Raw genomic sequence first — 16,169 nt, 5'->3', positions numbered from 1 at the left:
AGATAGTCAGACAGATAGATAGATAGACAGACAGACAGATAGAGAGATAGACAGACAGACAGACAGACAGATAGAGAGACAGACAGACAGACAGACAGATAGATAGATAGATAGACAGACAGACAGAGAGATAGATAGAGAGACAGACAGACAGACAGACAGACAGATAGATAGACAGACAGACAGATAGAGAGATAGATAGACAGACAGATAGACAGAGAGACCGATAGAGAGACAGACAGATAGACAAACAGATAGACAGACAGACAGACAGACAGACAGATAGACAGACAGACAGAGCGATAGACAGACAGACAGACAGACAGAGAGATAGACAGACAGACAGATAGACAGACAGATAGATAGATAGTCAGACAGATAGAGATAGATAGATAGATAGATAGATAGATAGATAGACAGATAGATAGATAGATAGACAGACAGACAGAGAGATAGATAGAGAGACAGACAGACAGATAGACAGACAGACCGATAGAGAGACAGATAGACAGACAGACAGACAGACAGACAGACAGACAGATAGATAGATAGATAGATAGACAGACAGATAGACAGACAGACAGACAGACATACAGAGAGATAGACAGACAGACAGACAGACAGATAGATATAGTCAGACAGATAGACAGATAGATAGATAGTCAGACTGATAGATAGATAGACAGACAGACAGATAGAGAGACAGACAGACAGACAGACAGAGAGACAGACAGACAGACAGATAGATAGATAGATAGATAGATAGAGAGATAGAGAGATAGATAGATAGTATGTTCGCTAGCCTATTTAGCGCAATGTAACGTGTTTTTGTTTTGACAGTTCGAAACGCTGTTCAAAAGTTATAAATATTTATATATTATAATTAAAAAATACCTTTAAGCCCCCTCAACCTTTTTCTTTGAACTCCTTTTGAGAGGTCGAGCTTTAACCGTAGACAACACCTGTTGATGTCTTCTCGTGATCTGCAGCGCCTTTAATTACCACAGGGCGGAGCTACAACCGTGTTTTACAAAGCAAGCGACGCCTGCAGACAACAAGCGCCATCTGTTTCCCTCGTCCCTGCGTAAATCAAAACGGTAAGTAAATAGATTAACAAAAACAAAAAACCCCGGCTCAGATTAGTGTTGACAAGTGTTTATGCGTGAATCAACATTAAACTTGCCTCCGTTCACTGCCTGCTGTCACGTGAACATTCGCTTTAAACACTAGTCGACGTAGTAATGCAGCTTTAACATCTGTGTAAACTACTGTACCGCGCGCTGTGTGGTTTCGTTCAGGTAGTCCTTGTGTCACACGCTGATGTTCAACGTTGACTACTTAAAGCTCTTTCGTTTCTCTGTTCAGCATACTGTCGATGGCAACACGTTATATATGACACTTCTTATAATTCGCTAATGTCTTTGTCTTATTCGTGTGTTTTGGATTAATGAACTGTATTATTGAAGTCAACATTCATGTTTAGTGTCACCTTATAAACCCTAATATGCAAATACGTTAAGAGGTTCAGAGAGCTCGGAGATGACGCCATGGGGGCGTGTCTAAGGAGCGCCATTTACAGCTGGCCAGCGATTGGCCTTCGCTTGCCTATTAGAATTCTGTTGCCATAGTGATTTGGTTTAAATGTCTGGCGCGAGAGGTGGGCGGATTCAGGATAGACTCAGAATTGCATAATTCAGTTTCAGTAGACTACTACTAAGCTATATAATGTACAATTTCTCTATTTTTTCTGCAGTCAAACGATAGTGAAATATGGTGACGAAGCGAATTCGGTCCGAATACATGAAGAAATTTAAAGATCCGAAATGGGACACTTACGCAAAATGTTATGAGGATTTGCTGAAGTACAGACTGTCGAGACGGCTGTTGGAGCAAGCGCACAACCCCTGGTTTTGGGGAGAATGGGGGAGCGAGACAGGCTCCAGTGGTAAATCTACTTCTCTAAATCAGAATAAAGTTGAACCTGAGAGGACCCATGATAAGAAAGCAGAACGATCTGCATGTGTGACTCCTGAACCAGCAGCTGAACCAGAACCACAGGCAGAAGCACTGAACAGAGGCACTGCAGACACCAGTAAGTCCCGAGCTACAGGCTGTTATCTACTATTTCTAATCTTTTATATTATTCATATCTTTATAAAATAGTCTGTGTACTAGTGATGTTGTTAACTAAATCTTAAAAAATAGTATTCGTTAATTGAAATAAATCTGAATAAATAACAATATTAAATACAAGTATTAGAACAAAATGTCAATTTATGAAAAAAAACCTGAAAGAAAATTGCCAAAGGAACTGAAAAAGTTATTGATTTCAGTAATTGAATTACTGAAACTAAAATGAAAGCTAAATAGAAATATATATTTTTAAAAATAGTCACAAAAGTACATAACAAAATTAAAGTTTAAACTAAAATAAAACCTGATAATATTAAATGAATAGTTTTTCTAATACTTATATTTATTTGCACTGGCATTTAAAAAAAAATTCATTTAATATTAATATTTATGGTAGTAACAATACAGCTAGTATCATAAACACTTAGAATATCATGACATGCAGAGAGAAACATGATTTATTTATAATTTTCAGCCCGTTTATATTAGAGAACCTCGCTTTACCTGATTGAAATAGGTACATTGGCATAATTTGCAAAATAATGTTGAAGACACAATGGAAAACTAAATAGCAAGGCATAAAGACAAGAAATTGTGGTACTTAATGAAAACTACTTTATTAAAACACTTTTCAAAATGTAAAATTCCATGCAGATCTCTCGGTCTTTTATCAACAGAGCTAGTTACCAGAGTTGCTGAGCAGAGTCATCAAGAGGGGGAGGAAGAGAGAGCCAGAGAAAGCTCTCCTGCTCTCAACCCAGAAACTGACACGCATATCCTCAACACACCAAAGAGCAAACGCCGCTCCTCACACAAGTATACAAGATCGAAGGTCAAGCCTCATGCAAACAAAGACCCTGAAAAAGAAAATCGTCACCCTTTTGCCCTGTATGGTGCAGGAGAGAGGCAGACGGATATTGCTTCCAAGAAAACCCATAATGTTGGTGCTACAGCATCAACTGCAGAGGTGAGGATCCTTTCTGGAAGCATACCATATCATAAGAGAGCTCTGACCAGTAAGAAATTTACTGGGGGAAAAAATTGTAATATAGTAAAAACTATTACAGTTTGGTTAACATAAGTAGTTACATGCTTAGTTTTCATCATTGGGACTTTAAAGGGATAATTCACCCAAAAATGAAAAATTCTGTCATTTTATATTACTACTATTTTAAAGGAATATCTTTGAAAGTCAATGTGGTCCAATCCTGTTTTGTAAGTAAATGATGACAGAATTTTAATTTTTGGGTAAAATATTCCTTTAAGTACTCATTTGCTTATCGTTATTCATGCATACTTCATGCAGTGTTTCTTCTGTCTAGATCCATGAGTCAGCGTTGCGAGTAAAAACCAGACGGGAGGTGGAAAAACAGATGAAGAGATTTGGCAAACAAAGAGCCAGATCTGCTGACTTTGAAAATAACAGAAATAAGGTTGTCCCCGATTTCAACCCCTGGATGACGGAGTACATGCGCTGCTTTTCAGCTCGTTCTCGGTAGCATTGCTTTCTGAAATCCTTTGAAAATGTCAGTATCTATCTAACCCTCTCGGGCTAATCGACTAAAAACACTTCACTTGATGACTGGCGCATCTGTCCAGCTCACTTCCCGTCTTCCAGAATGGGCCACAATGAATTATAACTCAAGTTTTATTTTAGGGGTTTATTTACACCATGGATATGTTGCATTTACTGGTACATATCAAACATGAAAACATCATCCATTGATGCTACAGGGCAAATTGTTAAACAATCACATGCCTTGTTGCATGATTTTTGCAGGGCTGCGTAGATTTACTGGCCATGAGATCTACCAGTGTCTCTTTGCACTCTTAGCCAATTAATAAGTGTTCATTAATTGTCAGACAATTATAGACACATAATGTGATGTATTGTAATGTTGTGTATTACCTTCATTGTGTTAATAGGTTTAATGTAAAGAAATCTGTTTTGTACTTTACAGAAATCATTGGCGCCAACATGAATCTTTGTAATCTGTTATAGTCTCACATTGGCAATCGATCCGTTATATTAATATCTGCTTACTTTGATATGAGATGTATTATATTTTACTTGTATATTCACACTGAAGGTGCATTCCATGTGGTCTTGCATCAGAACAGTAATATTACATAATGTAAAAAGTCACTGGTATCTGAAGCATGAAACATACACAGCAAAATGACAAATCAAGTTTGAATGAGACCATACACCGCAAAAGCAATTCCAGCTGTTCATCAAGTATAACTTTCAGTGTGATGTTATTTGGTTTTTAGTAGCACTCAGGTATTTCTTGTATTTTATATAATTTATTATTGAGAAATGATGATATTGGGATATTTGTACACTGTTTATACAAGGGTATTGAACTAAATTTGACTATTTTTAGTTCATCTCTGAAGAAATGTGTTGTGTGAACAAATGTACAGGTATTTTGTTCCCATATCACATCTTCATAGTGAATTATGTCATGTACTATGTGATAGTGTTGATTTTAGGGTAAAAATAATGAAGCCATAATGTTTATGAGTTACATTAATATGATTAATATCCATTCCACTGTCTGCTATGGAAGCAGTTTAGAAGGATATTCAAATTTAAGAGTTTAGATTACTGCGTGTGAAACTGAGATGTGTTTAAATGTGATGAGTTTTTTTAAACACTTTCTTTACAAGGACAGTCTGGTGGTAAATGTGACCCTGGACCACAAAACCAGTCATAAGTTGCACGGGTATGTTTGTAGCAATAGCCAAAAGTACATTGTATGGGTCAAAATTATCAATTTTTCTTTTATGCCAAAAATAATTAGGATATTAAGTAAAGCTCATGTTCCATCAAGATATTTTGTATAAATATATTAAAACTTAATTTTTGATTAGTAATATGCATTGCTAAGAACTTCAGTTGGACAACTTTAAAGGCGATTTTCTCAGTATTTTGATTTTTTGCACCCTCAGATTCCAGATTTTCAAATAGTTGTATCTCAACTATTTTTGTACCAAATATTGTCCTATCACAACAAACCATACATCAATGGAAAGCGTATTTATTCAGATTTCATATGATGTACAAATCTCAATTTTGAAAAATTTACATTTATGACTGGTTTTGTGGTCCAGGGTCACAAATGTGTTAGTTTTTAGTCTTAACTTTTTTAATAGGTTGCTGTTAATGGTGTTAAAGTAAAATAAAGTATAAATTTTTTTTAGAAGTGTATTATGGTTGTTAAAGTAGTTCTCATGTTTGTAGGTAAGGAAGTTTGTTCACAGGCTTGCTGCAGTAATATATGAAACTCTTTTCTCACCAATGCAGAAGGCAGATTTTTATATTGCCAACTCATTACAGCATGCTGTTCCTGGACATCAGGATTCTGCAAGCTTGCCCAGACCTAATCCATGTGTCAGATCCAAGGAGCACTTCATTTTTTTTTAAATTTAATGGTAACACTTTACAATAAGGTTCATTAGTTAAACATTAGTTAATGTATAAACTAACATGAACTAACCATGAGCAATACATTTGTTACTGTATTTACTAATCTTCACTAACGTTAGTTAATAAAAATACAGATGTTCATTGTTAGTTCATGTTAGTTCACAGTGCATTAACTAATGTTAACAAGATTTTAATAATGTGTTAGTAAATGTTGAAATTAACATTAAGAAAGATTAATAAACGCTGTATAAGTGCAGTTCATTATTAGTTCATGTTAACTAATGTAGTTAACTAATGAACCTTATTGTAAAGTGTTACCAATTTAATTAATTTGTTGCAAGAAGAAAGCTGCCCAGAAAGTTTTACACTTTTACAAACACTGATTTTACATTCAGCAGCTAAATTGTACATTTGATTGGGAAAGTTTTAAATCAAATCTTAATTCTTCACATCAGTGCTACAGAATTTTTTTTTTTTTTGAGGTCGATGTAAAGTGTCGACACAAGATTAATGAAAAACCAAGAACCAACTACCATGCAGTGCAGTGTTAAACATGACTATTGGCAATTGTCCCATTTAAAATTTTTACAAACATAAAAGCTTGATAGAAAGACATAATGACAAGCATTAAGTCAGGTCCACAATGATTTATCGTTAATTTTCGGTGCAAGCTTATTTTGGATATGTTCACTTAAAATGTATAGAGAAGTACAGGGGACAAGTAGATCAAAATAAGAAAATACATTTTCTCAACAAAACAAAACAAAAAAAGGAGAGAAAAACAACAATCTATTTTCGAAAACAAATAAATCAGTTTAAACACAGTGTCATTCCAACAGACACCTTAAAATGGGACCGCAGCACAAGAATGCTTTACAATAAATATAGAGCATGTAACACTGATTTTGAAGCTGTTCATACTGACAATGTATTACAGTGCGATATGAAGGTAAGTGTGCACTGGCCCTTAAATTTAAACAAACATTCTAGCATTCTTTCCTAAAACATACGAACCAAAAAATAAAATACAACAGACGTGGAAAAAAAATCAAAAGCAAATAAAAAGGAAACAATGTGCTAGCAAGATAATGCACGATAAACTCCATTGATAAGATTTACAGGTGCGTGCCATAAAGCAGGGATACAGTATGCCTAAGCTATATATATGCTATATATAGTCATTTATGAATATGTCGTAGCACTGCAACCATGAAACATGCTCCACGGTGATAATAGAAACTCTTCTCTACACAACATCTACATATGGAAGAGGGAAAGACAGGGCAGGGGCTCAGTGCAGTATTCTCAGGGACAAGGGCCGGGTCTTTTAGCTACCCTCAGGGTTTTGGGTACCACAGATGTCTTGGCTTGGGCCCGAGGGGGACAGTAAACATTTTCCAGAGCCTTCTGGAGCACAGGGGGTCCCCCAGCATGTCAGAACAGGAGTAAAACTAAGGTGAGAGAAACAGTCACTCCACCATGATGAGCTGTACGTCAAACTCCCCTCTAATGTCCTCCTCCTCGTGTTCACAAAACCTGCCTTGGCCAAAGGACACAGAAAAAGTGCAGGTGATCATATAGACAGAGCCCTTTCTTCTTGTCTACAAACTGAAGGAGCTGCTTCCTAATCAGCTTGGATCTTCCTCGGACACCTTGAATCTCTATTTCTAGCTCGCATTCCAAATAAGGCCCCTCAGAAACCCTGGAAAGCATTTGGGAGGATCTGGAGTTAAATATATCCATTCCCCTGACACTGTTTCTCATGTGGCATTTGACTGATAAGAGGGTGAAGGGGTCTGAAGGACTTGTTTGTCCTCAAGGGGGCGGAAGAAGGTGAAACATTTGGCCATTTGTATGTGTGTGTGCTGGTGCTGCATCATCGTCACTCATTTGTAAGGCATGCAGAGGCAAACTTGAGCAGCGTTTGGTGGGTGTCAGTGACAAAAATAGCACCTCTTCTTGAAGAGAGCTCCTCCCTGCTAGGGCATGCCAAATACAGTAGAGATGCTGTGGGGCACCTATCAACATCCTTTTACAGACAGCGGTGAAAGGAAAGGCGCTGATTTTCAGACACAATGTATGGAAACACTTTGACTAAAGCTAAAATTATGTTTTGTTTGGTATCACTTTACAATACAGTTCAGTTCATTACCATTAGATAATACATTAGGAAACAACAATTTTTAAAGCATTTAATAATCTAGGTTCATTTACAAATTGAATTAGTATACATACTATTCAAAAGTTTGGAGTTGGTAAGATTTTTGAATGTTTTTTGGAAGAAGTCTCTTATCCTCACCAATGCTGCATTTATTTATTTTTTTTTAAAAACAAACAAAAACAAAACAATAAAAACAGTAATATTATTTTAATTCAAAATAACTGTTTTTGAAATTTAATTCCTGTGATTTAAAAAGCTGAAATTTCAGCATCATTACTCCAGTCTTCCGTCTCACATGATCCTTCAGAAATCATTCTATAATATGCTGATTTTCAGCTCAAGAAACATTTCTGATTATTATCAGTGTTGAAAAAGGGCTTTTTACTTTTGAATGGCAATTTATGTACAAATCAACATGAATCAAGATTAGTAAATGCTGTAAAAGTATTGCATTTGCTCAAATAAAGAACCTCACTATAAAGTGTTACCAGAATTTTTTTACCATAAAAAGGGAAATGAACAACATCCCTTTTCAGAGGAAAAGGGTAATGAGAAAATCCAAACTAGTAGTGAGCAGAAATTAATGCAAAATAATTAAGTTATTGGAGAAATTGGGCCTCATTCAAAAAACACAACCAGTAAAGGTCTTAATTAATACAAAATTAATTTCTGTAATATCTCATTCAATTCAATGCAACAATCTATATAAAAATGGTTTTACAAACGATTACCACATAAATATGTTACGTTTATATTTTCAGACCAATTGTTTTGTATTCTTTTTTTATTTCACCTTAGATTTTTATATTGTTAACATTTAAGTGAAAAATGCAATCATTTAAGAAATGAAAATAGTGAGGAAAAAGTGAGAGAAAAACGAAAGTTCAAGCTAAAGACTGAAAAGGACACTGAACAGAAAATAACCGTTACCACACCGAACCAGACTCTTAAATCTAACATGCAGGGAATGATGTTCTGAGACATGTGAACAACTGTATCTGATTAAATCTGAATGCAGCACAGCTATTATTAGTGGATGTTGTCGCTGCGAGTGGTACAGAGTGCTAGTGGAGGAAGAACAGTACTATTACCACCCTCATACATTCAAACTATCACACTCATATCAGACCTTTTTCTTTTAAGATATAAGATATCAAGGTTATAATATTAGCAACAAGTAGAAAATTAGTATCAAAGAATAAACATAACAAATGATTGCACTTCACTATGTTAAAAAAAAGTACAGAAACCCCACAGGACAGCTTCTAATATTTAAACCTCGGGTCTGAAAAGTAAGTAGAAAGAAGAAGTAAACCCTCTGGACCGTCACCTGGTTGGTCAGCTGATTGGGATCTGTGTTAACAGCCACACTCCTGCACGCTCCCTGCTTGAGCCCGTCTGGGAGAACGCAGCTGCCGCAACGCTGCATCTCCGTACTGGATTCCTGAGCCCATCCGCTCCGGGTCCAGCTCGCCTACACAACCAAATGACAAGCACAGCGGCTCGATTCAAATGTTTTTGTAAGCTTATAAGCAACAGTAAATGGCACTGGTATTTTTGTACCTGACTCTATTTTGTTAAGGATTTTCCGAGCACACTGGACAAAAGCTTCCTCCACGTTCTCCCCTGTTAGAGCACTGGTCTCCAAAAACATGAGCTCTGAAAGCAAAGATATAAACAATTACATCTGTTTTGTTAAATTAATTATATTCACTGAATGCAGTCTCAAAAAAAAAAAAAAAAAAAGTTCAAGAATGTGATTATATTGCAAAATATTCTATAATAGTGTTTCTTTAGTATTATTTATATATTATTCTAGTATTTATTAATATTTTGAAGTGGATTTTATTTTTGTATTTTCAGTTTTCATTTTGAGTAATTTTGTTATGTGCTTTTATAATTTGTATTAGTTTTTTATTTCTATTTTGCTTTCATTTATTTAGATTTGTCTTTAATCATTTTAGTACTTCTACTTAAGGTCTTCTTTATTTTCATTTAGTTGCCATGGCAACATTTCCAAATTTCAGTTTTCCATTTAGTATTTCTATTTTATTTCAGCTTTATTTAAATGAATGCAAATAATTTTAATAATTTTAGGAAAGTGAAGTGACAAGTGGCCAAGTATGGTTACCCATACTAGGAATTAGTGCTCTGCATTTATCCCATCCTAAGTGCGCACACACAGAGCAGTGAACACGCACACACACACACACACACCGTGAACACACACCCGGAGCAGTGGGCAGCCATTTATGCTGCGGCGCCCGGGGAGCAGTTGGGGCTTTGGTGCTTTGCTCAAGGGCAAACCTTTGGGTTACGAGTCCGACTCTCTAACCATTAGGCCACGACTTCCCCTTTTAGTTAACAATAACACCACAGATCTACAAACACTCAGTATTTCTACAATGGTAATGCACTAATAATAACCAATCACTGTTTTGCCTCTGAAAAAAGCCCTAGTGATCTCAATGCAGACAGTTGTGAGTCTATACTGGTTCACTAGTGGGCTCTGCATGTTTATGTTAGTAATACTATCCTGTAGTGACCTCTAGTGGTAAAGTCACAATATGAAAGCAGATACATTGTCAAATACCTCATTTTGAGCTATAAACATGCTTTAAATGATATTATGGATAGCGGACTTATATATTAGCCAAAAGCAATGGTGTTAAGTTAAAAACATCTTAATGATGGATTTCTTTATTACAAATACACAGATTTTCCCTTCACCAGATGTTAATTGATGGACTGGAGTCGTGTGGATTATTGTGATGCTTTTATCAGCTGTTTGAACTCTCATTCTGATGGCACCCATTCAAATAATTGGGTGCCACTACAATTCACTACAGTTGTTACCAGCCGGGAACTGCTTGTCTGACATACGCACCATTCTCTTGAGCGAAGCGCGAGGCCTCCAGAAAGGTGACTTCACGGTCAGCATCCAGATCTTTCTTATTTCCACACAGTATGATCACTATGTTCTGACTGGCCAGCATCCTGGCATCTGTCAGCCAGTTGGTCAGAGCATTGTATGTTTCTCGACTAACACCCAGAGACAGAAAGCGTGAAAAATCAATTCACTTCAGGATCTATAAACACATACCATAGTATAGCTCTAGGTAAATGTCCAGAAATATATTAATATCTGAGAAAAAAAAAGAGCAATATACAATATTATGCAGACGCACCACGGATAAACAAGTGTGACTTTACCTGGTGATGTCATACACGAGAAGAGCCCCTGCTGCCCCTCTGTAGTAGCTGCGTGTTACAGACCTGAGGAGAACAAACGTTAAGCCTCTGTAACATCAGCAAAAGTTTGTGATAACGGACGGTCAAATCTAGTGATAAACCAATATATCAGCCAAACAATTAAGTGGCTGATATTTGGTCATTTTAGAGATTAATGGAATTTGCCATTAGTTTCAGAAATAGATAATACTTCTCTTTTTCCTCAAATACACTACCATTCAAAAGCTGGGATTATTTTTAATCCTTTTATTCAACAAAGATGCAATCAACAATCAATAATAAGCACCAAATCAGCATATTTGAATGGTTTCTGAAGGATCATTTGAGACTGAAGGCTGGAGTAATGGCTGCTGAAAATTCAACACTGTCATAACAGGAATAAATTATATATTAATATATATTAAACTAGAAAAGTTTTTGTAAATTGTAAAAATAGTTCACAATATTGCTGTTTTTTACTGTATTTTTAATCAAATAAATGCAGCTTTGATGAGCATAAAAATATTAAAACATCTTACTGACACCAAACTTTGGACTTTAATTAACTTTGAGTTAATTTTGAGTACATATGCTAAATAAATGCTTGCTTAAAGGCTGAACTGTCATTCACAAACACATTTAACTTCAAACAGAATAATCAATGAGGAAATAAATGTAGGGTGAGATTTATTTTTCATCTGGAATTCACTAAATTGTGAAAAGTACTAGAATGAAGAAAGCGAATACATGTGCTAAAGTAAGTGCTAAAACATTCACGTCCAAATGATGTTACTGACATTAAATAGTACTCTGGATTGTATATTGGTATTATATCAGCAATCAGCCACCCTGCCGTCTAGATAACATCACTAGGCGCTGCAAAATCAATCTCAATTGGCTGCTAGTCAAATCACATCTCCTCACAATAGCAGGACTGTATGGCTCAGATCTCCTCCAACATTAGCCGGACTGACACATTTCTGTTCAACCTTTTTACTGAATGACTACAACATAGTACCTGCTATGAGGTATTAAGCCTCATAATTCTGAAATAAACATGTAAGACAATATTTTAATGCATTAATGTATAAAATGAGCTGCAGCAGCAAAAGACAAAAAACAAAAGCTCTTCTCAGTGCTGTTTGAAGAAGACACTAACTGCATATTTTGCTTTAAGCTATCTTGTGCTTTTTTATATATATATAATTATGTAGCTGTAACAAAAAAACTGTTTTTACTTTAACAGTGAAAGAAAAATAGCTTTAACACAGGGGTGTTGTGCAGTGTTGTTATTGTTAACTAAAGCTATTAATAAAAAAATTAACATATATACATACATATTACAATTATATATATAATTAAAAACTTATTGTATATAAAATTAAAAATGTTTTACAAATTAACTAAATTCAAGATAAAGTACTAACATTCCTAAAACGGAAATAAAAACAAAGCTAAATAAAAAAATATGAAATAAAAATGATAAAACAAATTTACTAAAACTTAAAACTTAAATTAAAATAAACAAAATAATAAATTTTTTATATAATAATTTGTCATTTTTAAGGAGACACCAGTGGCACATTTGGCTTAATTGTTCCTCTGTGCAAGTCAAAACAAGATTAAAGAAAAAAAACACATAGTTAATAATATACTTTTTACTTTTTAATAAGTCTCAAAGCTCCGTATAAATACACACACACACACACAAACTAAACAAACAAAAGGTGATTTGTGTGACATCAGCGTATTTTCATTTTAAATGTGCTGAGGCTATTTTGGCTCTAAGGAAGCTGCTGGTAAATGTTCAGTGGAAGTCAAGTGCATGTTGATAGCACTGACAAATGAATCTGTGCAAGGTACTATAAACTCCTACATGCAATCTGGACTTGTCATCTTGTGAATCACTCCCTCACCAAATGCTCCACCATCTGACTGCCTGAGAATAAATCTGGAAATTATCATCATAAGCCAAATCTTACAGTGGTCCTTACAAACATGGCCAATCCAATAGAGAAACAGTTCTAGAAATACGACACAGCCGTATGAACACACCTGAAACGCTCCTGTCCTGCTGTATCCCAGATCTGGAGCTTGACAAACTTACTGACCACACTGATTACCTTCGAGCCAAATTCAACCCCAATAGTGTGATTCGAGTCATCTTTGACTGGAGGAACAAGGAAAAGACATCAGCAACAGAACAGTGACATTTGAGATTTTTCATAGATTTGTTTCTCAATGTTGAATGGCAAGACAACAGAAACTGACATACATCTTTTTTCTATAAAATGATGAAGCAGACAAGATTTTCCAGTTCCTGCATTTCCTATCACAAGGAACTTAAACAGGAAATCTAGAGGGGAGGAAAACCAAAACAATAAAGATGTTTTCTCAAGAACTGCATAGAATTCTCATAATAAATAAAAGAGTATAGGAATGCTACTATATCAAACATTAACCAGACTATAGGCTATTAATACTCAGTCATAATCTGTACACTAAAGAGATATGTCATAACATCCAGGTTATATATCCAAATAAATAACGGCTTTCTATAGTCATTGTTATTGTCAGTACTGTATAATTGACTAATCAAAGATTAATAAACACTTATATGAATGGCGTCGACAGATGAAACATATGGCAGACAGATAGCTGCTGCCTAGCTGGCACTGAACAGAGCTTGTAAGCAAATACTGTGATGAATGAGCTCGGGACACCTGCTAAAATTCATGCTATGCTGAAGACAAGAAGTGTGGCAGGAGAAAAGGAAAATTAGTCACCCTACCGTATGTCTCTGACATGACTGGCGCTGTGTTTCTAGTCTATTTATACTGTGTTTCCTTCTTTCAAGGCAATCAACAAGGATATCAAATAAAGGGAAATCCCTTCGAGGATTTCGCGCATCCTTGTCGGAAGTTTGTGTAGCAGCTACTTCCTGTTGAGATTTTCAAAATAAAAGTCCAGGACTCTTTGCAAAATGACACAAAATGCACGATTTTTCTAAAAGTGATGAAAATAAATAAACAATTACTTTTATTCTTGGTCATGAGTGTTTTTTGTTGTTGTTGGTGTATTTCACAGACATGTATGTAAATCTAAATGTTTAAGATGTATTTTGTGCATTTTCTATTTAAAACCTTTATACATTATTTAGATCTGGTTTACTGCAAAACTCCAAGTGCTTTCAAGTAGCCACTAGGGGGTGATAGTTATATGTGCGAGTTGCATCTGTTCTGAAAACCCACACTACCTCATGATAATTTAAACCACATTTTACAGGGCTGATCTCTTTGTACCTTTCACAACTAATAAATTATATTTGTTTTTATATCCACATTTTATAATTGTGAGTGTATGTTACCCTTACATCAACCCCTGAATCCATAATTGCAACACAGACTACACAGGATTTATCAGGAAAATAGTGTAGTGGAGTCAAAACGTTCTAAATGAAATCAAGATTCCATACTTGAAAGCATATCATGGATGCTTGGGCAACAGTTCTTCATGGTTGATGTAAATTGCCCTCTATAAATTGTAGACCACATGTCATTCAGTAATGACTGATGGATGTTTTTACACACAAACATAATGTGGAGCATATGAAACAAGGGGTATTACATAAAATAGTTTTGTTTAATCTTTCTATGATGGTAACACACACACACACAAACTAAACAAACAAAAGGTGATTTGTGTGACATCAGCGTATTTTCATTTTAAATGTGCTGAGGCTATTTTGGCTCTAAGGAAGCTGCTGGTAAATGTTCAGTGGAAGTCAAGTGCATGTTGATAGCACTGACAAATGAATCTGTGCAAGGTACTATAAACTCCTACATGCAATCTGGACTTGTCATCTTGTGAATCACTCCCTCACCAAATGCTCCACCATCTGACTGCCTGAGAATAAATCTGGAAATTATCATCATAAGCCAAATCTTACAGTGGTCCTTACAAACATGGCCAATCCAATAGAGAAACAGTTCTAGAAATACGACACAGCCGTATGAACACACCTGAAACGCTCCTGTCCTGCTGTATCCCAGATCTGGAGCTTGACAAACTTACTGACCACACTGATTACCTTCGAGCCAAATTCAACCCCAATAGTGTGATTCGAGTCATCTTTGACTGGAGGAACAAGGAAAAGACATCAGCAACAGAACAGTGACATTTGAGATTTTTCATAGATTTGTTTCTCAATGTTGAATGGCAAGACAACAGAAACTGACATACATCTTTTTTCTATAAAATGATGAAGCAGACAAGATTTTCCAGTTCCTGCATTTCCTATCACAAGGAACTTAAACAGGAAATCTAGAGGGGAGGAAAACCAAAACAATAAAGATGTTTTGTCAAGAACTGCATAGAATTCTCATAATAAATAAAAGAGTATAGGAATGCTACTATATCAAACATTAACCAGACTATAGGCTTTTAATACTCAGTCATAATCTGTACACTAAAGAGATATGTCATAACATCCAGGTTATATATCCAAATAAATAACGGCTTTCTATAGTCATTGTTATTGTCAGTACTGTATAATTGACTAATCAAAGATTAATAAACACTTATATGAATGGCGTCGACAGATGAAACATATGGCAGACAGATAGCTGCTGCCTAGCTGGCACTGAACAGAGCTTGCAAGCAAATACTGTGATGAATGAGCTCGGGACACCTGCTAAACTTCATTATATGCTGTCGATAAGAAGTGTGGCAGGAGAAAAGGAAAATTAGTCACCCTACCGTATGTCTCTGACATGACTGGCGCTGTGTTTCTAGTCTATTTATACTGTGTTTCCTTCTTTCAAGGCAATCAACAAGGATATCAAATAAAGGGAAATCACTTCGAGGATTTCGCGCATCCTTGTCGGAAGTTTGTGTAGCAGCTACTTCCTGTTGAGATTTTCAAAATAAAAGTCCAGGATTCTTTGCAAAATGACACAAAATGCACGATTTTTCTAAAAGTGATGAAAATAAATAAACAATTACTTTTATTCTTGGTCATGAGTGTTTTTTTGTTGTTGTTGGTGTATTTCACAGACATGTATGTAAATCTAAATGTTTAAGATGTATTTTGTGCATTTTCTATTTAAAACCTTTATACATTATTTAGATCTGGTTTACTGCAAAACTCCAAGTGCTTTCAAGTAGCCACTAGGGGGTGATAGTTATATGTGCGAGTTGCATCTGTTCTGA

The 16,169-nt window shown here is 35.5% G+C and overlaps 3 protein-coding genes across 4 annotated transcripts; 1 reads left to right on the top strand and 2 right to left on the bottom strand.

Annotated features, from left to right (window-relative positions):
* Positions 1 to 1,024: 1,024 nt before the first annotated feature.
* On the top strand, positions 1,025 to 4,841 carry LOC107552946 (centriole, cilia and spindle-associated protein-like). Its single transcript, XM_016235001.1, has 4 exons — positions 1,025 to 1,097; positions 1,754 to 2,092; positions 2,811 to 3,100; positions 3,456 to 4,841. The coding sequence occupies exons 2-4, from the start codon at positions 1,771 to 1,773 to the stop codon at positions 3,630 to 3,632; spliced, it is 789 nt and encodes a 262-aa protein (XP_016090487.1). The 5' UTR covers positions 1,025 to 1,097; positions 1,754 to 1,770; the 3' UTR covers positions 3,633 to 4,841.
* Positions 4,842 to 6,198: 1,357 nt separating this feature from the next.
* On the bottom strand, positions 6,199 to 13,880 carry LOC107552944 (ras-related protein Rab-4A-like). 2 transcript variants are annotated; one of them, XM_016234998.1, is made up of 8 exons: positions 13,750 to 13,880; positions 13,234 to 13,314; positions 13,014 to 13,128; positions 10,941 to 11,003; positions 10,615 to 10,769; positions 9,291 to 9,386; positions 9,058 to 9,201; positions 6,199 to 7,106 (listed from the first exon to the last, which is right to left on the bottom strand). In XM_016234998.1, the coding sequence occupies exons 1-7, from the start codon at positions 13,763 to 13,765 to the stop codon at positions 9,086 to 9,088; spliced, it is 642 nt and encodes a 213-aa protein (XP_016090484.1). In that variant the 5' UTR covers positions 13,766 to 13,880; the 3' UTR covers positions 6,199 to 7,106; positions 9,058 to 9,085. The 2 variants fall into 2 exon arrangements, with proteins under 2 accessions (XP_016090484.1, XP_016090483.1); XM_016234997.1 differs by having other exon boundaries at positions 6,199 to 7,102.
* An 819-nt stretch (positions 13,881 to 14,699) lies between these two features.
* LOC107552945 (ras-related protein Rab-4A-like) lies at positions 14,700 to 15,845 on the bottom strand. Its single transcript, XM_016235000.1, has 4 exons — positions 15,717 to 15,845; positions 15,201 to 15,281; positions 14,981 to 15,095; positions 14,700 to 14,876 (listed from the first exon to the last, which is right to left on the bottom strand). Exons 1-4 carry the CDS (start codon positions 15,730 to 15,732, stop codon positions 14,798 to 14,800), a joined length of 291 nt encoding a protein of 96 aa, XP_016090486.1. The 5' UTR covers positions 15,733 to 15,845; the 3' UTR covers positions 14,700 to 14,797.
* Between the last annotated feature and the right edge of the window lie 324 nt (positions 15,846 to 16,169).

This window comes from Sinocyclocheilus grahami, unplaced genomic scaffold (assembly GCF_001515645.1).
Source record: "Sinocyclocheilus grahami isolate Dianchi unplaced genomic scaffold, SAMN03320097.WGS_v1.1 scaffold461.1, whole genome shotgun sequence".
Lineage (NCBI taxonomy): Eukaryota > Metazoa > Chordata > Actinopteri > Cypriniformes > Cyprinidae > Sinocyclocheilus > Sinocyclocheilus grahami.
This window is presented reverse-complemented; position numbering and strand designations above follow the sequence as displayed.